The sequence below is a fragment of the Eleginops maclovinus genome, chromosome 20, assembly GCF_036324505.1.
Source record: "Eleginops maclovinus isolate JMC-PN-2008 ecotype Puerto Natales chromosome 20, JC_Emac_rtc_rv5, whole genome shotgun sequence".
NCBI classification, from domain to species: Eukaryota; Metazoa; Chordata; class Actinopteri; order Perciformes; family Eleginopidae; genus Eleginops; species Eleginops maclovinus.
Genome location: NC_086368.1, coordinates 6,694,159 through 6,719,016, shown reverse-complemented (window position 1 = coordinate 6,719,016; position 24,858 = coordinate 6,694,159). Strand labels below are relative to the sequence as shown.

Genomic DNA, 24,858 nt, shown 5'->3' with positions numbered 1-24,858 from the left:
AATCAATTTAAAATGCTGCCAACTTTTTTCTTCTATTTACATTTAAGGATTTATTATATTTGTGTTATTCTTTTACAGATTCTGTCTTATGGCACTCATCCTTTTATGGACTCAATAATTTCAGCAGTCATTCGGAAAAAAACCATTCCATTCTTAATCAGTCTTATAACGCAGGTTTATATACGAGGGACAGGTTGCTCCAACATTGAAACCGAGCTTCAGCACGCTGTCTAAGCTCAAACAATTGTAAATACAAACTTTCATCTTTGTTTTCTTTAAACTTTTTGTAGGTGTGTTTAAAAAAAAACAGTTCATCACAAGTATGTGCAAAAAACGCAACTTGCTCTCAATTTTACTGAACAATTTTTTATTCAAATAGTTTTCATGACAACAGGTTGGCTATGTTGTATTTAAATTGAAATATAGATGAAGAGCGTAGTTTTGCAGATGCATTTAATGTAGAGATATTCCTCATTTTGAAGGAATTAACTGGGCAAAACAGTTGATGCATTTACCTTCTGGAGATTGAAGAGTGGTTTTCATACCATTTTATTAGTAATCCAGGGCAGCTCTGGGACTTTTAATTGTTTAGAAAAAAAAGAATAACACCTCTGTACTTCTGTCTTCCACCCCTCGTGGATAAAGTGCTGCAGACAAACATACTGATGCAATTCAGCATCCATCTGAATGAACATCACATTCGGATTGCACTGAAAAAAGTCAAAGAAAACCCTAAGCTGCAGACAGAACTGTGTACAAACAGATCATCTGGTATAGGATATTGTCACTTATTATATAAAAAAAAAAACATTCCTATTTCCATAGGCACAAGGATCCATATGGCACAATAAAATAATCTCAGCTCTGTGACACACATATTACAAAACTACAGAATACAAACAGATGCAAAAAAAGACTTAACAAGGAATAACAGGAATCAGCACTTTCAGGGTCTGAAATTAAGCCTCAATGGACGTCAAAGGAAGATAAAAGGGTTACAATGCTAGTGTCAACAGTGTTGATTAACAAAAACAGGTTGCACCCACAGTGAAGGTCAGATTATCAAATCTAAAGATAATGAGGACCGATCTCCTTCCTTCAGGTTATTTCTATAAAGAAATAAGGAAACTCCATTTATAGCTTTTAAAACATTCCTTGGTGATGAATTAACAGATAATAATCAAATAAATCGATTCTGATGAACCAATCAAGCTTTTCTTAAATCATCATTTTCCAACCCCAATTATGTCCCATAGCTTGGTTATTTATTTAAAGATCTGTGCATTACATAACAATATGAAACTCAAATCCAAATTCTGCAGAATGAGCAAAGATGCGGCCTAAAGCATCATTTGAAGTCAGGTTATGTTCTTGAATTACTTAACGTCTCTGATGTACATTTGAAAAATGGTAAATGTTCAAAACAATTCATGCAAGCGACTTTCACCACATGACTATGAAGTGATAAAGTTAAGCTAAAGGTGAGTAAATATTGACTATGATGGATTTTCTCTCAGTAACAAGTATCTGCAAGTAGATTTTCAGAAATCAGAAATGTGAAATAGTATGAATTTATTGCCATGCAAAGAAGCAAAAATAACATAAAAATATTACACTTACACCTATTAGCGATCTGGGTGAAGAAAAAGTATTTCAGATTAATTTCAGACCCTAAAAACAATCAGAGCTGTTGAGCCAGGTTTTTCTGACCCGGGACAAAACTAATGTCTGACCTGTATCTCTGTGATTCAGTCTTTCACACCAAAAAGTGCAAAATTGACATTGTGTAGAGCAAAGCCATTATGTCCAATGGAGAGAGCAGCTGCACAAGCACTAGTAGTGGCACACACCACCTCACACTCATTTACCACATTAACTGTCAGACATCTCTTAGTTACATGTGGCAGCAGTTACAGAATGAAGGTGACAATTTCACTGAAGAAGAAAGGAGGAAAAGTTGAATTAGTGCTCTAAATTCCAACAGGTTTGAAATGTTCATGTGCAGCTATGGAAGCCCTGAGAGGCAACAAGGAGGGAAATATTCTGGTGATTTACTTTTTTTCAGTCTGATCTAAAACAGATCCTTCTGTGTTTATGAAGTTGTGCAAGAACCTTTTTGTCTATGTCTCCTTTGGGGGGAAAAGTGTTGCCATGCAGGATCATTTCTCCAAATTACTATTAGTCAGCTTGGCCACAAGAGGCAGGAGTGGACCACTACCACATGTACTTAATCCGGATAAAAGTATTGGTTTTATTTACCTACAAACATTTGTTTCCTGTTTGGCGAGGAGAAAACTGATTTAGGAACTTTTTTCCAAAATGTTTTAAGTCATAAAAACGGGAGAGAAAACTAATAAGAACAGATTTTGATCAGAAAATGGATCACCAGATTTTTGTTTACCTCACTTTCCTCTCAGGGCTTCCATACGAGCCCTACCCTGGACATGAATAAACAAAGCAGAGTGGTTACCACGTAAAAAGATGTGTATTGTTATTTTTTCCATAGCATGAGTGAACTTTCAATCCAAATGTAGCGCAAAAAATTAGCAAAACAAATGCTGATTCATTTGCATTTGCAGCCACTATCAAGATGATTAGGATGCATCAAGATGAAATGTAAGTGGTGCTCAGTTTCATTTAACAAAGGAAGAGGGAGGAATGACGTATGAACAGGCTGACAGTCAAACCTAAAATGGTACAGATCACATGTTTGTTTCTGTAATGGACATTTAAGTTATTTACGTCATTATTTAAATACTTTATTTCCATTGCACATATTGGATGTATTTCACTAGCTTCTTCATTTCAGCGAAGCATCATTTTTGTGAGAAATTTATATTTGCTGCAAACATCCTTTCATCAAGTAATTTCTGTCTGTAACTTGGGTCTTATTTTCCTAGTGAGGTTGAAAAACACCTGGAGGTTCATTTCAAACTTGCTTCCAGTGAAAATCAACTTGTATGTGAATATTTTCAAAGATCAAGTTTGTTTTTTCTAATTTCAAATCGAGCGACCTGCCTTATGAACACAAAAAGCCTAAAATAGAGAAGTTTAATATTTTGCACTCAAGGGTTTTTTCTCCCATTTATTTTAGGAAAATAAGAAATATTTAAGACAGAAATTACATTTTGCCGTGTGCTATACAGACTTCCTGCAGTGAAGGAGCGGTGCCGAATGTTTTGAGATGATTTAAAAAGAGAGAAGGTCTAGATCAACTTTCTGGAGCTCGGACCGGATTCAGGAGCAGTGCAGCGCCAGTGTCAGAGCACTGATTTACAGTTTAGTCTCCAGGGAATTCATGTCATGATCAGCGAGATGAAGCATCCATAGTGGCTCCAAAACGTTCAAATCCCACCACTTTTACCAGCAGAGAATAAGCAGCAGCAAAAACCCAACCACACCCAGTTCCCCAGCGTTTTTATCTGGAGCCCGGTGTTTCCTCATGAGAATGCAGTCAAAGAGGACAAACCTTCAGATGATTGTTCAGTTTCTGAAAGGACAGACTCCCCCCGGCTGTCCTCTACTCTTTCCCACCACAGATTTAAAATGAAAAGCTGAAAAAAGCAGGAGCAGCGATAAAAACTAAAATCTTTTTTTTTTTTTGTGAATCCTTTTCACATCTCAGGGAGCGACGGTCCGGGACCACAGTGCAAAACCAGGGGGTCGGTGGTGTCGTAGTGACGGAGGTTTCCTGGTGGAGGATAGGAGATGGAGGCAGGGGGGGTCACATGATAGGTTTGCTATGGTCGACAGTCTCGGCCTTCTTCAGTTTGCCCTTACTGAAGCCCTGGATGGAGCTCAGCAAGGCCGTACGACCTCCTCGTGCTCCATCAGAGGAAAGAGGAGGAGGACAGGAGGGAGAGTCTAGTGCAGGAGGGGGAGGAGGAGGAGGAGGAGGAGGAGGCGGGGGAGGAGCAGTCAGGGCTCCTGGATAAAGGAGAGAAGGAAGGGAGAGAGCGTGAGAAAACAAAACTATTAGCTTCTGGTGACATTTAGTTTCCCCAGAGGCTGGTTACACAGAGATCAAATAATCTGTTCTGGTTCATCTTTGTTTGGTCTCGGAATCTGAAAAGCCAATGTGTAAGTGGCTTTAACCTGCATTCTCGATAATGTTCAGCTGGGGGTGACTCCGAAAGTTGCAAAAAGAAGTCTGAATGTATACGAAATAATGACCTGACTTCTTATTTGCTTTTTACCTCAGTTCATGGTTTGTGTTTAGCTAACATTAACATTTAACCTGTGGTTGCCTACATTTTTAAAATCCTGACAAGAAAAGTAATGAAACAATGACACATCTGTTGGTTTTCCATACTATAAGAGAGTTTCTGAAACAATTAACTTTGTGAAACCAGCGTCTGCAGATTCCAGGCTGAATTCAATCCACCATCAGTTTCAACCCAACCTTCAGTTCGGGTAATTAAAAGTTTTTTGACACTACAAACACATGTTGCTCAGTTACAAAAGGCCCTGTGGTTCCTGAATTAATTCTTTAAATTATGTTCAACAGAGGGGATGGATGCTTCTCTATGAAGGCTAAATGAAATCCTAGTTTTTCCAATATTCAGATCAAAGACAAACTTTAATTTATCCAACAAGGCTCAACCTCTAACTTCACATCACCATAACCTGCATGGAAGCCCTGAGGCCTTCTAATTGGATGATTCTTTCATCAATGCTTTTTTGGGACTTGTAGTTGTTTCATCTCTAAACTAGTTGTGGCTTTACATATTTTGGTCCTAGGTGCTTCCCCTGTGTTTTCATTCTTTGTCTTGCTTTGTCGAGATCACTTTCATCAACACAGTGCACTGATGGTGAATTTAACCTAGATTTGGTACATCCTCCTACAGTGGGGTCATTTTGCATCCCAAACTGAAATAAAACCCAGGGATTACAGGGAAAAGAAGCAAAACAATGGAGCGCTCCGACATGTAGAGGTGAAGCAGAGGCCTAAAGCTGCGTTTTAAGTCCACAGAGCCCACCTTACTGTTCGACTAAACAGTGAATTATCTGCGGAGTAATGAAAGGACATCTGTCAGTCAGACAGATGCTAACCACACCTGGAGAAGCTCACCACTGCAGGAGACATTAACATGTTGTACGATCATATTTTTTGAGGAATATACGTTTTTTGGCTGTGGTGAAGAGTGAAAACATAACAAATTGGTGAAATATTATAGACCCACTAATGCCTGCAGGGGCGGATTATCTCCAAGCTGACTTTCATTAAATTAAGCAGCAACAGTGACCTTTAGTGTTGTTTTTTCCCATGTAATATTCAGACGATTCTTCTGTTACACTGCCAGTGAGACATCTGTGATCGGATGTGTCAGATCAGAGTCCAGCTGTGTCAACATTTCACAATTCATTTGATTCAATGTGAAACGTGGCCTCAGCTCTGAGATCACATGCTGGCAGAGTTTCAGAAGACTAATACAGGCTGTGTCCTAAGAACACGCCACCGTGAAGGTCTATTAAGTATACAAACATTATCAATTATCTGCATTATGTTTTTAAATGTCTGCAACTTAATCTAAAACCAGAAAAGAAATGCAAGGAAGAAAATCTATCTAAAAACACATGCTTAGGTCCCGTATTTATCAAGTGTCTCTTCAAAAAGTAGTGCAACATCTTTGTGTAAAGGCTTTTGTTTTAAGACAAATGAACCAGTAACCAAGAATGCATATGCAAAATTATATTGCGAAAATAAATTCATACCTTTACACAGTCCCTAACCCAAAATAAATAGATAGAGGAAAGTTGACTGTGAGCTGTGGAACATATTAAGTGTGTATCTTGCAGTATTTCACATACAGTGATAATGTTGGAGGACTTTAAATGTTATTTCTAATCCCTATTTCAACTATATACCTTGTCCCCATATAACAAAGATTGTATAAGTAAGTATAAATCAATAAAACCTCATTGATATGAAATGTTTCTGTCACTGTAAGGGTTACCAACATTAGATTTTGAACTGCTTTTTGCTGCATGTTGGGGTTTTTTTTTACACTGCCAAATGTGTGTCACAAATATTTATACCAAGTTTTTAACCAAACTGTATCTTTTAATAAGTTTACTTTTTCTTCTCCCTCCTACAGAATGAGACGCCTTAACGCCTCCTTGTGGCGACTCCTGGGTTAGGAACTCTCTGAAATATCGGCAGACTTACCAGCCTTCTCCTTTGCTCAAGAAGTTGATAACATGCTTATACTTGTAGTCCTAAAAGTAGGATTTTCACTATTCAGGATTGCTTTCCTATTGTCAGAGACTTGACACTTGATAAATACGGGCACAGATCTCCAAAATGTTCAAGAGTGATGTTAACTATTCACATTGTAATTGATGTGCTAAAAATGAAAACCTACCAGTGTAAAATAAATAACATATTGCAATATAGTCTAGTTAAAGATGTTTTTCGGACATGTATTATCTGAATATTAATCAAAACAAATGGAAATCCGTATAAAAGATTTACTGAGAGTCAACTGCAGAGCAGCTCATTGAGACTGGGAGTCAACCTGCAGCATGGGCGCAAAACAAAAAATGGAAAGCTAATAGCAGCACAAAGAGGTTACCATAACTTAAATACATTTTTGACCAAAAACAAATGTTTCGGACCCGTCTTCACCGTGACATCCCCGTCCCCAACAGACACACGAGCAGACAGAACCAACAGAAACAGAGACAGACAGACGGACATGCTGTAACTGACACATCACAATCTCCAATGAGACCTTCTGACGCAGTGTGTGTCTGTGTGTGAGGTTTGGAGATCATTGCAGATTGTGAAGTTTTTATAAAGATGTGCGTACACCCTGTTCTAGACAAGCATTGACTTATGTATTATTTACTCCTGATCAGGTGTCTTTCTACGGACTGATTCCTGTAAGTCTAGTTTCCTTTAAGGGGCTATTATGCCCTTTTTTAGGTTCATATTAGTGTGTCTCTACTGGGACATGTCCCCATGCTTTAATGTCCAAAAAGCTCTTTATTTTCCTCATACTGTCTGTGCTGCAGCACCTATTTTGACCCTCTGTTCGAAATCAGAGCCCCTCGGCTCTGATTGGTTAGCCGGCCAGCTCTGATGTGATTGGTCAACCGTTAAAAGATGTCCCAGCCGTTAGCCTATCACGTACAGTGTGTTGGAACTCTAGCCAATAAAAGCGCAACATTTACATAGTGATTTAATTTTGTTATGGAAGTAACACACTACAGGAAAGGGAAACCCCTAAAAAGCACAGTAGTGCTTCTTTAAGGAAGCAACGTTACAAATATTTTTTTTAATAGTGACTTTATGTTGGCTGAATTTAAGGCTTTAATAGTTTGAAGCTTCATTTATAACATTTACATTCACCATTTAAATGCTGCGCAGCTTCTCTCTTTTAAGTGCATGTCTTTTGATTCTGCTTTAACCCGGTACATCTGCACAATTCCAGATAAAGGTTAGACTAATGTTATTAGTATTATTGTATTTGTTCTGAGATTGTTTGACTCGTTGTAAAGTCAGGAGATAGATAGATTTTTTATCCAACTATTCTGCTTTTATCCTTATTTTTGGCTGTTTAGCCTTCCAAAAACATTTTATTTTATTTGATCTAAACAGCACATTAAATATGATTGATGCCAAAAACAATCTGAATATTTAGAAACCAAAGGATAAAGATTATATGCTAACGTAATGCTTTTATTAAAAAAAGATATCAGTAATATCAACCTTTATAATGCTATCGGATATATATATATATATATATATATATTAGTACCTGCCACAATACCCAGTATAGGCATTGCTTTACATGTTTTGTGTGATTATAACTGACAGCAAAACCTACAGACACACGTTTTAACACTTCTCCTGACCTTAAATATCCTGGATTTCAGCTTCCTTTAGAAATCTCTTATCTCAACCTGTGGTGCTCACTGCATTAGATCCAAACACTTGTGATCCCGCTGTATCCAAATTCAAATTACATTTAAAGTCTATTTTTACTCTTGAGTCTATTTAACTGGAGATCACAATCATGAGGCAGACCTCTGTGAGCTTGCTGGGAAGCCAGGGTGTACGACGGCTTTAAAAAAACACCAGTGACCTTCATCATATTCATCAGCAGCAGCGACATTTCAAATCTTTTACTTTACCCAACGACACGGTCAGAATGGAGCATGCTCTATGGTGGAGACAGCACAGGAAGAAGAGAGAGGGAGATGACAATTATCTGTTCAGTGAACCAATCAGCATTTACACAGAATCACCAGGACAACGAGGAGAGTAGGAGAGGAAATAAGGAAAGGAGACACTAACATCAGGGTAGGAAACTGATGCAGTATTAAGGTCACTGTTGTGGATTAAATTAAAACGTGACCTTTAAGGTACCTGAGAACAATAATTTAGTTACTTTTTTTAGGGTTCACAGGTGTATATAAATGCTTGCGTGATATTTGAAAATCAAGCAGCATAACAATAAAAACTTATTTTTTATTCTTGACAGTAAAAAGAGGCAGTCCTGTAATTTTGCTCATCTTTCCCTTCGAAAAGCTGACACAGTTTCAAAATAAACTGCAGCGCAATCATCTTACAGTCATGTAACAAGAGTTCTTTCTCATCTTGGTTTAACAATGTCACTACTGTCCTCCATGTTTGCCCAATGTTGTTGTTTGCTGCAGCTGGTTATGCAATATTGCAAAAATCTTGCATAAAGTCCTGCGGTAATAGGTGCAATGATGGAAACCTTTACTGGTGGACACATTTTTACCTGCGGTTTACCTTGTCAGCATGTGCACAGACTTTTGTGACTCGCAACTGTGAAATACTCAGTCAGACAAAACCTTACTGTGGGTACTTGACGGCAAAATGAAGGTCAAGTTCAAGCCGTGATTTAGGCTGCATCATAGCATTCTTTGGCAATCTGAGCCACTTTCTGTCATTGATCTTTACAAGCAAACTGTAAATTAAAGTGATACGTATATAATTCAACCTAATATAGAAGATAAAAGATACCTGTGATTACCAAGAGGAGAGAAGTGGTGAAGAGACAGACAGACAGACAGACAGACAGACAGACAGACAGACAGACAGACAGACAGACAGACAGACAGACAGACAGACAGACAGACAGACAGACAGACAGACAGACAGACAGACAGACAGACAGACAGACAGGTCAACTTCATATTTAAGTACATCTCAGATGAAAATGAATGGAAGGAATTCCAGGGTTAATAATAAAACGTTATTAATCTGAGCAACATGCTGACACATCACAGCAGGTCCTCACCACAAGGGGACATAGTAGTATGTTTAATACTGTTACAGACAGACAGACAGACAGACAGACAGACAGACAGACAGACAGACAGACAGACAGACAGACAGACAGACAGACAGACAGACAGACAGACAGACAGACAGACAGACAGACAGACAGACCTACCTGTGGTGGATGGGGGGGTGGGGGAGGAGGGGCATGTGGGAGGTGAACTGGCTCCAGAACCTAAAGAGAGACAGGACCAAAAAACATCACATTTCAATCCATGACGAGGTTTGTACAGATTGTAAAAAGCAATTATTACAACATTTAGTTGAATACTCTAATCTGATAGGTCAATTTGGACATTCCAGAAGTCTGTTATTTCTAGCTAACAGACGCTGCTAAGGAGGATAAACGGACCATGTGCAGTCATATCAATCCGCAGAAAGAAGTGCAGTCAATTTGCCGTCAGCTGTGGACAGCAAACATTAGTTTTTATCTGGCAGAAAACACTGTGGTATACATTTTGAATATTATTTTTTAAATATTTGTGGAGAGCATGAAACGTTGGATTCATGGCGGCCAGAAGAAAACATTAAAAAAAACTAAAACAACACAAGACTTTTTCAAAAAAATTGCACTGGACGTCAGAGAAATCAGCAGAAGACAGACTAGGGAAACTAACAGGAACTGAGCATGGGCTCTGGCAGTGTTTAAATACTGGTTAATGAAAAAGAAAATGTGAACAGACTTTTGGAAAGTTACAGAAAACCTCGATCAGGAGTCAAGTCCAGCAGTGGCTCAGTCAGTAGGGGCTTGGACTGGGAATCGTAGGGTCGCTGGTTCAAGTCCCCGAACAGACTTGAAATATGGAAAGTGGACTGCTACTTGGAGAGGTCCCAGTTCACCTCCTAGGCCCTGCTGTGGTGCCCTTGAGTAAGGCACCGGACACCTCCAATCCCCCTTCCCATTGCTCACCGGGCGCTGCACGATAGCTGCCCACTGCTCCTAGTACTAGGATGGGTTAAATGCAGAGGACCTGTGTGTGCTCTGCTGTGTGCATGTATGTGACAATAAAGAGGGTTTCATCCTCCGACTCTATCTAAGTGGGATCACCGAGCAAGATGGTCGCCTAGTTGGAAACGTCCTGAGAAACCCAATTCGCTAGTTAATCCGGAGTGGCTGTGTTACCAGTTTTAGGGAAGTGATAATTAAACACAAACTAAATTGATAGCTGAAGATGTATGCACTATGACGAGTAGGGCTAATACTAGCGTAGCCGGCAGGGCTAACGTCAAGCTAGCAGACTCCGCAGGTACTAGCAAAGGAGAGGCTAATGAAGGTAGCGTCCTGTCTGCTATGCAGAAATCACTGGAAAAAGCCAGAGAAGAGATGGGTCAAGTCGGAAGGCTGTTGACAGCTCTGCGAGCAGATATAACATACATTAAGGAGGCCAATGATGGGCTTAGAGCCGATGTGGATGGGATGCTGCTTCGACTAGATCAGGGGTTTTCAAATTGGGTGAATGTGAGCCTCCCCTAGAATAGGAAAGGACACCCGAGGCCCCCCTTCCCCAAAATCCCGTCCGCCTGCCCTAACCCACACACACCTCTGCAGTAAATGCCATCTTTTGTGGGTTGCAGGCAATGACGAGTTTCATTAAAAACTGATCAAATGTAAATATTTTTTTATTTTGTATTTGAAGACATTTTATTTTCACAACTTTTTGAAAAGTGCATTCATAAACGATCTTTGCAACAGCAAATACTTTCAAACTTCATGCAGGCCTAATTGAGGCTACTTTTAAAATCCCTGAACATCAGTAGGCCTATCCACAAGTCAAACAATCGGCACAGTGTGTCTGGGCCTTGAGCGCACATTTGAAGGAGATGCACGTCTCGAACAAAATCAGCACAATTGACAGCTCTCTGATCAATGAACGACAACGCTGGTTCACGGAACACATAACATTTAACAGTCAACTGCATTGAGGGCATGTTATCAGATCGAGCAGATTCACATATTTTCATCACATTTTTTAACGTTTTCAGCCACATAAAGCCTCAGGTTTAACCAACAAACAAAATGACGCCATTCACGTCATTTGCGCTACAAGAGCGAAATCAACCCTATTGCCCAACCAATGTATGCATTCAAGACAACACAACTTTGAGTTTCAATTTAATCGTCCATATCAGTGGAACAATGAGGCCGCGCTTTTGATGCGCAGAGGTGTTCGATGCAGGGCTGCACTGCCGAGAGAAATAAACGCAAGTCGTCCTCCACCTGCAGCCTTGATCTGTATTTGTTTTTAATCAGGGTCAGTGCGGAAAACCCACACTCACACAAGTAGGTGGAGGTGAAGGGGATTAGCTGTTGTGCGGGCGGGTAGAGGAACACAATACAAAAAATCTTCCTGCACCCTGAGCTCTTTGATAAACCGAACATACACCATCAATTGAGCACAGTGTGCGAAGTCAGTGGACTCATCTAGTTGAATAGCGTCAAAGGGGCTTTCACGAACACCGTCCAGGACCTGCTCTTTGACATCACAAGCCATGTCTGATATTCGTCGCTGGATGGTACTGTCAGAGATAGGGATCACGTCAAGTTTAGCAGCAGCTGCTTCTCCCAGTATCACTGAACACATATCTCTAGCTGCAGGGAGTAGCAATGTTTCGCCGATGTTATGGGTTTGCCTGCCTTCGCTATACGTAGCGCGACACGATAAGATGCTTCTGTCGCCTTCATGTAAATAGTGCCAAACGACTGTATTATGCTTTTTTGTGACTGAAAATCAACACGCTTCCTCTCAAAAAACTCAACTGGCTTGTTCACTAAATGTGTGTGCTTAGCTTCAATGTGACGCCGAAGTTTGCATGGTGTCATGCTTTCATTTGCTAGCACCTCCTTGCAGACCACACACTGCGGCAGAGGTGCAGCCTCGGACCCCGGCCAGATGAAACCTAACTTTATATTCAGGATCATATTTCCTACGTTTTTTGCTGGGTCCTGTCTCCTCCCTTACTGCTGACTTCTGTTGACTTGAGACAAGGAAACGATGCATTTTACAGCTAATACACAAACAATTACCGATCTCAATAGAGCTGCATACAGATGTGTACGTTATTTTTTCTTCGCTCGACGCGCCTCCCCTGTGGCTCTTTGGCGCCCCCCAGGGGAGGCACGCCTCACCTATTGAAAACCACTGGGCTAGATGAAGCAGAATCCCGTATCTCTCAGCTAGAAGATGAAAACGTCCAGCTTCGCAACACAGCGGATAAAACTGCAAAGAAGTGTGAGGAACTGCATAAGGCCATTGAAGATGCTGCTAACAGCCAGGCGAGAGAACTTGCGGCTCGTCGGCTTGAGGGAGAAGCTCGAAAATGGTAAACCAACAGAGTGTGCGAGGAAGATCATCTCCGAAGGCTTGGGGGTTGAACTACACGGAACACAGCTTCAGCGGGTGCACCGAGCCCCGATACCAATGCCTGCAGAAGGCCGGCCACCCAGGCCAATTATCATGATGTTTCTACTTTTTCTGGAGCGCGTGTTAGCCGCCGCAAGGGAGAAGTATAGAAACAAGGAAGATATAATCTGGGGAGGCTGCAAGCCATTCTTTCCCGACATGACTAAAGAGACGGCGGAGAAGAGGAGGAAGTTTACTGATGTAAGAAGCCGGCTGCACAATCTTGATGTACGTTTTACCTTCGTGTATCCGGCTGAGATGCGTTTAACATGGAAAGGGAAAAGAATGAAGTTCATGGATCACGGAGAGGCAATGGACTTTCTTAACAAGGAGACAGAGGAGCCGAGTTCACAGCATTCTACTTGAACTTTATCTCGGAAGACGGGCACACTGGCCAGTAAACGACGTTCAGATTTTATACAGATGCATGGAGATCGGCAGCGTGTTCTTCACAGTAAGGTTGACATTCAGTAAACAGGACACCTTTTTTTCTGAACTTTGATCAAGTCCTCTCTTGAATGTCCAGAACACAGTGAGTAACGTTATGGGACTATTTACACCACCTGTTGAACAGGTTGTCGGCATTATGTTTTATTAGGGATGGGGCGATGTGGTCTCACTCTTTACCACTGAAGACTAATTTAGACCTACATAATGTCGGGATAACAAGGAATGAGTACCTATTGTTTTGTTTGTTTTTTGCTTTTATTTATATAGGTTTTGGGGTACCGTCACTTATATTACTGAGTTGTCACCTTTGATATACTGTCAATAGATTGAGCTGGCCAGCACATTTACTGTAACGAAAATAGCTACCACTAGTTAACTTTGCATTGGGTGGTGGGGAGGGGTCCAGATGTTGATCAGGGACCAGGTTTGCGATGGGTCTCTCATGAACGAGAGCAGGGTAATGGGTCGGTATGGAGGGGTTCTATATGGGGATTATTATGTGGGAGTTTTCATCTCAATCTGAGACATACAAAAGTAATCTATGGCTAGTTGTTTAAGAATAGTGTCCTGGAATGTAAACGGGCTACAAAATCCCATAAAGAGAAAGATATGTTTAACATATCTCAAATCACAACAAGCCCATACAGCCTTTGTACAAGAGACTCACCTGATCGATTCAGGGGCTGCTAAATTGAAGAGAGACTGGGTCGGTCATATATAGCCTACCATAGTTCATATTATAGTAAAAAACGTGGAGTAGCAATCTTATTGCATAAGAAGCTGAATGTTGTTGTTATAAAAGAGCAAAAGGACGAGAAAGGAAGAATGGTTTGTTTGGAAGCTAAAATTAACGGAATAAAAGTGAACTTGTCTAACATTTATGCTCCAAATGTGGAAGATCCAGGTTTCTTTCATAAAATAAATAAAGTAATGGGGAGCATAGCTGATGGGCATAATATTATTGCTGGTGATTTCAATCAAGTGTTAGACAGGGTTCTGGATAAAACTAGCTTTTCTAATAACGTACCAAAAGACAGAATACCAATCGAACTATTGGGGAAGGACCTCGGACTAACAGATGTATGGAGACTTGCCAACCCAAGAGAGAGAGAGTATACATTCTATTCTCACAACCATAAATCTGACTCAAGGATCGATTATTTTCTGATCAGCAAAGATTTGGTGGAGAGCGTTTCACACTGCGCGATAGGACCTAAAGCATTGACTGATCATGCTGCAGTGCAACTATGTTTAGTAATTGAACAAGATGGGGTTAAGAAAAACAGATAGAGCAGTGGCGTAACTATCGGTAAACAGGTAATCCATTTACTTACGGGCCCCGGCCAATTAGGGGCCCGGGCCCGTCGCTCCGTTGCAGCTTCACCCACAAAAACTATTTCGTTTTCCCCACCAGGCCCGCTCATACGATTGTCGAGCCGAGATGCTTTTCGATGAATTCCTATAAAGCCATCATGCAATACTGTTGCCATTTGGGTGAACCCATCAGAGTCTCACACACTTCTAATCCATGGTGTCCCTGGAAGTTAACAAGGCATTTGAGAATACTCGGACAAGGAAAGTGAAAGCACATTTTGATGAACTGTGTCAAGATGAACGTTTAGTAGATGCTGAGTCTTACTTTCGTGTGCATGTGTTTAATGCCTGTCTTGATATTGTCATCTCTGAGTTGACCCAGAGATTCAGTGGTTTATGATCAACGGTGGACAATTTCAAAGTCATACAGCCTGAGACACTTTCCACAACAACAGACGTGGAACTGTTTCAGCAAGCAAACTGGCTGGTGAAGATGACATAACTGCTGATTTTCCAATGCAATTGTTGTCATCCTGTGCATGTTTGAAAGGCTGCATTTCACAAATGAAGACAAGAGCTGACAAAGATGCTCATCATTGAGAATAGCTGCATCACTGTGAGTTTTGGGGAAGTGTGCACTGTTCTCATGCTTTTCCTGACAATAGCGGTGAAATATGCAGAGTGCTCGTTTTCCAAATTAAAACTCATAAAAAGCTACCTGAGGAGCTCATTGGGACAGTCTCGTCTCTCTGGACTTGCCATACTTTCAATTGAGAATGCCCGTGCGCGTCACCTGGACATGAAGGATTTAATTAAAAACATTACGCAGAGGAAAGCCTAGAAAATGCAGCTATGATGTAAGTCAGCACCTTTTTATGCATTTAAATGATCGGGTATTGCTTTTGGGTTTTATTGTGTTTTTGGTGTGCAGTTTGGAGTTTGTTCCTTTTGGTGCGCCATCAGCAGTGTTTTTTTATTTATGCTGCGCCGTCACCAGTTTTCTATTTGTTGTGGTGTGGTTACTTTTGCGAGTCCTCTCATTTCTACTATGCTGTAGGCCAAATGACCTAATGGCCTACGTTAGGCTATTGGTGGACATTGAGCCATTACACGTTGTAGCCTATAGGGGGCCCGCTTTGATCACCCTGCTTACGGGCCCGTCGTTGGCTTGTTACGCTACTGATATGGAGGATGAATGTTTCTTTGCTTCAGGACCTGGAATTTAATATTTTAACGGCAGAGGATCTTGAGAGTTTCTTTCTAGTGAAAATCAGGTCAACAGATAACGTAGCGACGGTCTGGGAGGCCTCTAAGGCATATATCTGGGGGGAAATGATAGCCTATTCCAGTAGGAAAAAAAGAGAGCAAACACAAAGGGTGAAAGATTTGGCGTCTCAACTTAATGGGTTAGAAAAAACATTGTCTGGAAAGCACACTGACTTACTTTTGAGACAGATTTGTGATAAAACAAATTTCAAATAAATGAAATATACAACAAGAAAGCTGAATATGCCCTATTCAAACTTAAAAGTAATTTCTATGAGTGTGGGGGAAAATCAGGAAAAGTAGTGGTAAAACTACGGCAAAAGGAGGCTAGCTATGTTATACCAGCTGTTAAAGATGAGAAAGGGGAATTAGTTACAAATATGAGGGACATTAACACGGTGTTTGCAGATTTTTATAACCAACTTTATAGATCAGAGGTTAACCAAAAGGTGGGTGATTATGATGCATTTTTTTCAAATATTAACCTGCCTGAAATGTCACTGGATCAGAAAGAGTTTCTCGACGGTCCAATAACAGCAGGAGAGGTCAAAAGTGCTATTTCATTAATGAAGGCTGGGAAATCGCCTGGTCTAGATGGCTTCCCCTCCGAATATTATAAGAAGTATGTTGACAGACTGGCTCCAATATTGACGACTGTGTATGAAGACATTTTCTCACTGGGGCAAATCCCGGAAACATTAAATGAAGCTCTGATTTCTTTAATTATTAAAAAGGACAAAGACCCCACTGAACCAGGAAGCTATAGACCGGTTAGTTTGATTAATATGGATTGCAAAATTTTGACGAAGTTTTCTCGCTATGAGGTTGGAAACCATATTGCCGCACTTAATACACCCAGACCAGGTAGGATTCATTAAGGGAAGATCATCCACAGATAACGTCAGACGATTATTACATCTTCTGCAGCGTAATCGTGAGGAAAGTACGCCAATAGCTGCCTTCTCCTTGGATGCCCAAAAGGCATTTGATAGGGTGGAGTGGGGCTTTTTGCGGCATGCTTGTCGAACATTTGGATGTGGAGAAGGTTTTACGAAATGGATAACTGTAATTTATTCAGACCCCAGGGCAGCAGTAACGACAAATGGGGTGATATCAAAATTCTTTAAAATTACACGTGGGACCAAACAAGGGGATCCTCTCAGTCCTCTGCTATTTACTTTTCTGGAACCCCCTGGCCACATCAATCCGGGAAGAAATTGGTATAAAAAGGAGTTTTACAGGGGGAAGGGGAACACAACATGTTCCTTTATGCAAACGACATTTTATTACTTATCAAAGATCCTGCTTTGTCAATCCCTAGTGTTCTATCTACAATTGAGTCCTTTTCGAAGATATCAGGGTACAAGATAAATTGGCAAAAATCTGAAATCTGTATGCCCATATCAACAGGATGCAACCAATCAACAGTCTCAACATTCAATTTTAAGTGGATCCCAGTTGGAATGAAGTATCTCGGCATCAAGTTTTGTTCAGGACTAGAAGATACAGTCTCTATTAAACCTCATAAGACCCGAGCAGTTTTTTATATGCATTTTTTTATTTCTCTTTGCTATTTGGGCTTATTGGAACCCAATAAGTATAAAAACTAAGTATCATCTTTTGACATGATGTACTTTTAGAGTAAAATGATGTCCACATATGTGGACACTCGTTCTGAATTTCCATAATACACAATAAAGTCACCTTTGTGTAATAGAGTGAACAATTCTTTATTTCCACCTTATACATAGCAGTTTTTTCCTGGCTGCTTTTGCATGTATTAATAAGTCATACACAAATAATTTTGCATGTTTTGTAACATGTTTTGAACATCTGAGAGTAAAAACAACATGAAAACACTGCATTTTTGCCACAACTACAGTACGGCTCATGTAAAATGCTACAAACAGTTGCAGGAAGACATTATATGCCTGTAACAAAATATAAAACATTCAAAGCATTTTGCATTGTCACTGTTGCATCTAATAATAACACATAGGCTACTATTGTATGTCTTTTGAACATCATTGTGAAAAAACAAAATGAACAGAAAAACCTTTCTGCCCCTTTTGGACAGTTACAGTATGAATTATGTGACATTTTGCATTGGACATGTAAAAAAAAAATAGGAATAGCCCTTTTCTTTAGCAACATGTATACACCTACAGTGGGGAGAACACGCATGTGCTACACTGTCGATTTTGCAGGTTTTCCCACTTACAAAGCATGTAGAAGTCTGTAAGTAATTAATTTGCATTTTAGTGCATGACATAAGTATTTGATACATCAGAAAAACAGAACCTAATATTTGGTACAGAAAACTTTGGTGCAATTACAGAGATCAGATGTTTCCTGTAGATCTTCTCCAGATCCTTCAGGTTTCGGGGCTGTCACTGGGCAATACGGACTTTCAGCTCCCTCCAAAGATTTTCTATTGGGTTCAGGTCTGGAGACTGGCTAGGCCACTCCAGGACCTTGAGATGTTTCTTACGGAGCCACTCCTTAGTGGCCCTGGCTGTGTGTTTTGGGTCGTTGTCATGCTGGGAGACCAAGCCACGACCCATCTTCAATGCTCTTACTGAGGGAGGGAGGTTGTTGGCCAAGATCTCGCGATACATGGCCCCATCTATCCTCCCCTCAATACGGTGCAGTCGTCCTGTCCCCTTTGCAGAAAAGCATCCCCAAAGAATGATGTTTCCACCTCCATGCTTCACGGTTGGGATGGTGTTCTTTGGGTTGTACTCATCCTTCTTCTTACTCCAAACACGGCGAGTGGGGTTTAGACCAAAAAGCTCTATTTTTGTCTCATCAGATCACATGACCTTCTCCCATTCCTCCTCTGGATCATCCAGATGGTCATTGCCAAACTTCAGATGGGCCAGGACATGCGCTGGCTTGAGCAGGGGCGACCTTGCGTGCGCTGCAGGATTTTAATCCATGACGGCGTAGTGTGTTACTAATGGTTTTCTTTGAGACTGTGGTCCCAGCTCTCTTCAGGCCATTGACCAGGTCCTGCCGTGTAGTTCTGGGCTGATCCCTCACCTTCCTCATGATCATTGATGCCCCACGAGGTCAGATCTTGCATGGAGCCCCAGACTGAGGAAGATTGACCGTCATCTTGAACTTCTTCCATTTTCTAATAATTGTGCCAACAGTTGTTGCCTTCTCACCAAGCTGCTTGCCTATTGTCCTGTAGCCCATCCCAGCCTTGTGCAGGTCTACAATTTTATCCCTCATGTCCTTACACAGCTCTCTGGTCTTGGCCATTGTGGAGAGGTTGGAGTCTGTTTGATTGAGTGTGTGGAGAGATCTCTTTTATACAGGTAACGAGTTCAAACAGGCTTCTTAAAGAAACACTAACAGGTCTGTGAGAGCCGGAATTCTTACTGGTTGGTAGGTGATCAAATACTTATGTCATGCAATAAAATGCAAATTAATTATTTAAAAATCATACAATGTGATTTTCTGGATTTTTGTTTTAGATTCCGTCTCTCACAGTTGAAGAGTACCTATGATAAACAGACTTCTACATGCTTTGTAAGTGGGAAAACTGGAAAAATTGGCAGTGTATCAAATACTTGTTCTCCCCACTGTATGTGTGAAAGGCTGTGTAACAGTTGCGATCGCCTTGCAAGCACAAGAACACTTTGCAGGTCACACAACGCATTCGGGTTCTTCCAGTGCAGCCTGCTACCCTGCAGCGAGCTGCGTTCTTCAGGCTGATCATCTCTGGGAGATGGGCTTTAGCCCTTCTGCGGACTGAGACACTGCTCTGCTGCACTGCTGTCACAGGATGTTTCTTCCCTTGATTTGAGTTGTCTTCTTCCTCTGACTGTTCAGAGGCATTGCTTCCTTGACCGTGATGCTGGGCCAAGAGGGTCGTAGCCATTTCGGTACGGAACTCAAGGAACTGCATGATGCTCTTCTTTGGTGCAGCACATATTGCGAGGTCTTTGCGGTAGAGAAGCCAGCTGTTGGCTAAAGCCAGATCCGTGAAGTGCATTAGCATCCGCATTGTCCACTTCTTGGTACGGGCGCTCATGCGATAGTAACTACTCATTCTATCGCTCAAATCAACTCCCCTCATCCTGAGGTTGTACTCACGGACAATGCTTGGTCGCGAGACAGTCACGTATTGTTTCAATTTCTTGTCACAGCGCTGGCAGGGGTCTTCAGGCTGCGTGCCATGAACGATAGACATCATCAATACTGGTTTGTTGTCGTACCACTTCACTACACACAACTTTCCGTCTTCAGTGGAAAGTTCTGATGAGGTACCTCTTCCTGCGTTTTTCATGGTATTGTCAGAGGGTAGCTTCTCCTTCGCACCAGCGAGTCGGTTCTTCATTATTGTATCAGTAATGTACATCTCCTTCTTCATCATTTGTTCCACACCTCGGATGCTAGTGAAGAACCAATCACAATACACTGACGAGCCAAGACTAAGCCTCCCAACCCCAGGCCCTCTGGTTCTTCAACCTGCTCAAGCAGTGCACCTGTACCTTGATACAGATCAAAGTCCAGCACAATGCCAGCTGCTGTAGCACAAATTGGCAGATATTGTCTGCATGGACAAGCTCCTGTGAAAGGAATCATCTGCTCATCAATAGATGCACATTCAGGTCGATTCTGAGACTTGCAGCCTTGCAGAATCTGATCCAGAAAAGGCCTCACCTTCCAGAATTTGTCCCTCTTCCCCAGGTCTTCTGGCACATCATCATCAATTAACACTGTTATTGATCCCCTCAGAAAGCCATCAAATATTGTAGGATTTCTTAACTTGTCGATGTTTGTGTTTGGAGCTGCCACTTGAATTACCCCTTGTGTTCGACGCCATTTAGAATTTTTACCGTAGTGTGTTGTACTCTTCTGACACCACCAGATGGCAGTGTAAGTGACCACACACGTGGCCATAAGGCCCCAGTTCAGCAGAATTAACGACTGTGTTCATATGACCAAAAATGTGATGTCCACGCAGGCCCTAGGACAGACATGGGCAAACTACTTTAGGCTTTTTAATCCGGCCCGCCGAACTTGTCCAGATTATAGTAAAAACTCCTTCATTTTCCACTTTCCCTGCAATGCCCACGTTTCCTCAATAGATGGCGCACTCTAACCACATTAACCATAGACTGTATATATTGATGGACAGAGGTTTGTCCGTTAAAAGTGAAGCAAGCGCTAGTCCAGAGCCCCCTGGTGGCTGGCTGCAGTACAATGCGTAGCTCCGCCCATTCCCATGTATTTTCAATGGGCAAGTAACCAACTTTCTATGTCACTTTTCTCACCTAAAACAAATTTTGCATCCACAACTTTTTATTCGAAAAAATAGCTTTCAAGGTGCTTCACATCACACCATTTTTCTTTTTCCCGAGAAATTATTTTCTTTAATGTTATTTTAATAAATATAAAAGGGGCGTGATTACACTTTGATTGACAGTGCAGCCGCTTGCAACCTCCTTCAACATTTCATTTCATTCAGAGTAGCTGTAGGCTCGGCTGTAGTGGTGTTCTTTTGTCAGGCAACTCATATTTGTTTTATTTGCTGTTATTACTTTACATTTATATATTGACAGTCATGTCGTGTTGTGCTGTTGATTGTACTAACAGGCCATCTCAGGGGAGCTCTGTGCAGTTTTTTCGGTAAGTGAATATTAACTTAATATTAGCTAGCGAACTCATTAAAATGACGGTAGCGATAGCTTAGCCGCTAACGTTAGAAAGTTAACTTAATTTGACAGTAATCTATAGATTTTCGGACATCCTTGAAAGGATTATGGTCATATACCAACGAAAAACAGATAGATTTGTATGTTGAAGACGATGTTGTATAGTTTCAGCCAGTTTAGCCCCAGAGAGTCGGACTCGGCCTGTGTGTGTGGTGGGGAACGGACGGAGAAGGGGGCGTGTTTCACTCGATAAGGGGCGTGTTTCACTCGATGAGTGGGCGGGTCTGATCGCGACCTCCTCTTCACTGCGCATGCTTCAGATTCTACTGCGCAATCGTACTTCGAACTGGCTCCAAATTTTCAAAGATGGCGTCGCCTCGGTTGCTTCAATTCTATAGAACACAGCTGAATGGAGCCACTCTGTCCATCTATATATACAGTCTATGACATTAACCGTTATTGGAGTGGCGAATATTACCGTATTTCCGCACCATAAGGCGCACCGGATTTTAAACCGCTTTATAGTGCGGTAGATACGGCACTCTTTATTTTCACTTGAGCCCTTCTGTGAAAATGAGTGGACCAAAGAAACGGAAAGTGGACAGCGAATGCCGAGTGTTTAATAAGAAGTGGACAACAAAATACTTTTTCACTGAAGTTCGATCAATGGCTGTATGTCTGATATGCCAAGAAACTGTTGCGGTTTTCAAAGAGTACAATATCAGCCGTCACTTTGCCACGAAGCATGCAAACTATGCTAGCAAGCAATCAACACAAGAACGGGTGGCTACTGCTCAGAGGTTGGCAGCTAATTTACTGAGTCAACAGAACTTTTTTCACCAACAAACTGCGATTCAAGAGTCAAGTGCCAAGGCAAGTTATTTGCTGGCATTCAAATTAGCAAAGGCTAGCAAGTCTTTCTCCGAAGGCGAGTTTTTTGAAAGAATGCATGGTAGAGACAGCAGGTCTCTTGTGTCCGGAGAGCAAAGCCAAGTTTGAAAAAATCAGTTTATCACGCAGGACAGTGACTCGCCGCGTGGAACTGATTGACGAAGATATAGTCAGTGAGTTAAACAAAAAGGCGGAGTCTTTTAAGTTATATTCACTAGCGATGGATGAAAGTAACGACATAAAAGACACTGCTCAGCTCCTAATTTTTATCCGAGGGATTAACGACAGTTTTGAGATAACGGAGGAGCTTTTGAGCATGGAATCAGTGAAAGGGAAAACGCAAGGAGAGGACTTATATGAACAGGTGTCTGCTGTCATCGAGAGAATGAAGCTACCTTGGAGTAAACTTGCCAATGTCACCACGGATGGATCGCCAAATTTAACTGGAAAAAACGTTGGGCTGCTGAAAAGAATCCAGGATAAAGTGAAAGAAGAAAACCCTGACCAGGATGTTATTTTTCTTCACTGCATCATTCATCAGGAGTCTTTGTGTAAATCTGTATTGCAGTTTAAATCACGTCGTGGGTCCAGTTGTAAAACTTGTTAACTTGATACGAGCAAGGGGACTTAATCATCGCCAGTTCATTACGTTCCTGGAAGAAACTGATGCGGATCACCAGGACCTACTTTACCACTCTCGCGTCCGCTGGTTAAGTTTGGGGAAAGTGCTTCAACGAGTCTGGGAGCTCAGAGGAGATTCGCTCATTTTTGGAGTTAATGGGGAAATTCGACGAATTCCCCGAACTGAGCGACACAAACTGGCTTTGTGACTTTGCGTTTGCTGTGGACATATTTTCACACATGAATGAACTGAACGTGAAGCTACAGGGGAAAGATCAGTTTGTGCACGACATGCACACAAATGTGAGAGCCTTCAAATCCAAGCTGGTTTTATTCTCCAGGCAAATGTCAAACAAATCTTTCACACATTTTCCCACACTCGCCGTGCAGAAAGAGGCAGCCCGAAATGCGAAGAAATACTGCAAATCACTGGACGACCTGCACAGAGAATTTTGCCGTCGGTTCTGTGATTTTGAAAAAATTGACAAGTCACTTCAACTGGTGTCCTGTCCCCTGTCACAAGACCCCGAAGCAGCACCGCAGGAGCTGCAATTGGAACTGATCGATCTTCAGTCTGACTCCGTCTTAAAGGAGAAGTTCAAGTCTCTTAAACTGAATGACTTTTACGCTTCACTTAACAAGACCACGTTTCCAGGCCTCCGGAGTACTGCACAGAAGATGCTGGTGTTGTTTGGCTCGACCTACGTGTGTGAGCAGACGTTTAGCGTCATGAACATCAACAAAGCCCATCACAGATCCAAGTTAACTGACCAACACCTCAGATCTGTCCTGAGGATTGCCACAACAAAACTAACTCCAGACTTTGATGCACTGGCAAAAAAGGGAGACCAACAACACTGTTCCCACTGAAATTGGTGAGTTTTTCTGCTGTGTTATAAAAAAATGCATATGGAAAGTTTGGAAGTGCGTCTTTTAATTAAGAGCAATGCGCATTTACGCACAGCAGCGGTACAGTAGCTGAATTAACACGCCACACATCGCTCTTAATTTGAATTTTCAGCTGCAGGTAGGATATTTAATACAGCCTGTGTCCGTGTGCTTGTGAACGATATACGTGTACTATTTGCGTATGAAGGTGAGGGCGTCCGTGGCGAGTTAGTAGAGCGCGCAGTCAAGACAATCCATCCATGATTTTGCGGGGTTTAACACAAGTAGATATTGTTGAGCTTGAATATTTCGTTGTGTAATAATATGTTTTGAATGTTGAAAGTGATTCAATTTTATCAATAAATGTTGATTTCTTTAACTTTACACCTTCGATTGAAACTTATTAAAAACAGACGCAATCTTGATAAATCACAGTGTGTATGCTATTTTAATCTATTTACATTTCCTCCTCCCAGTATCGTGCAAAATAGTGTGTAAACGCCATATCTTGCATATTCCTTGAGACAAACTTATTAACTGATAAGGGCTATTTTGCTCATTTGAAAGATAGTTAATAAATTGGGTTATAGTGTTCTTACTGTGCTATAAGGTTTGCACACACTACATATGTAAGTATATCCGACCCAAACACTCCATCCAAATGCTCCTGGCCCGGCCCCTCTGTCAAATTTTAGAACTCATTGTGGCCCGCGAGTCAAAAAGTTTGCCCACCCCTGCCCTAGGAGGATAATATGACTCCTCTAATGAAAAAACTTAAGGCAAATTTGGACAAATGGAAATTGATTAATCTCACTCTATGGGGAAACATTTATATTATCAAGATGGTGGTGGCCCCACAATTTAACTATATTTCTATGATGACACCGATAACCATCTCTGATGGAATTTTCAAACAGTTTAATCAACTGAATGGGGAATTTTTATGGAATGGAAAGAAGCCCAGAATTGGTCTGAAAAAACTCTTTGCCCCAAGAGATAGTGGTGGACTGGGCCTCCCTAATAAGGAATTATATAACATAGC

At 41.3% G+C, this 24,858-nt stretch overlaps 1 protein-coding gene across 4 annotated transcripts in view; it reads right to left on the bottom strand.

The window, feature by feature from the left end:
• Nucleotides 1–344: 344 nt before the first annotated feature.
• Nucleotides 345–24,858, bottom strand: part of pxk (PX domain containing serine/threonine kinase) — a 48,725-nt gene continuing 24,211 nt past the window's right edge. For 2 of the 4 annotated variants that reach the window (XM_063911467.1, XM_063911466.1), the window contains exons 17-19: nt 9,432–9,491; nt 8,140–8,168; nt 3,810–3,927 (exon numbers count right to left, since the gene is read on the bottom strand). In XM_063911467.1, the coding sequence (XP_063767537.1) occupies nt 8,152–8,168; nt 9,432–9,491 (77 nt within the window). In that variant the 3' untranslated portion in view covers nt 3,810–3,927; nt 8,140–8,151. Of the gene's footprint in view, nt 3,928–8,139; nt 8,169–9,431; nt 9,492–24,858 lie in introns of all 4 variants that reach the window. The other 2 variants (XM_063911465.1, XM_063911464.1) reach the window with 1 other exon arrangement.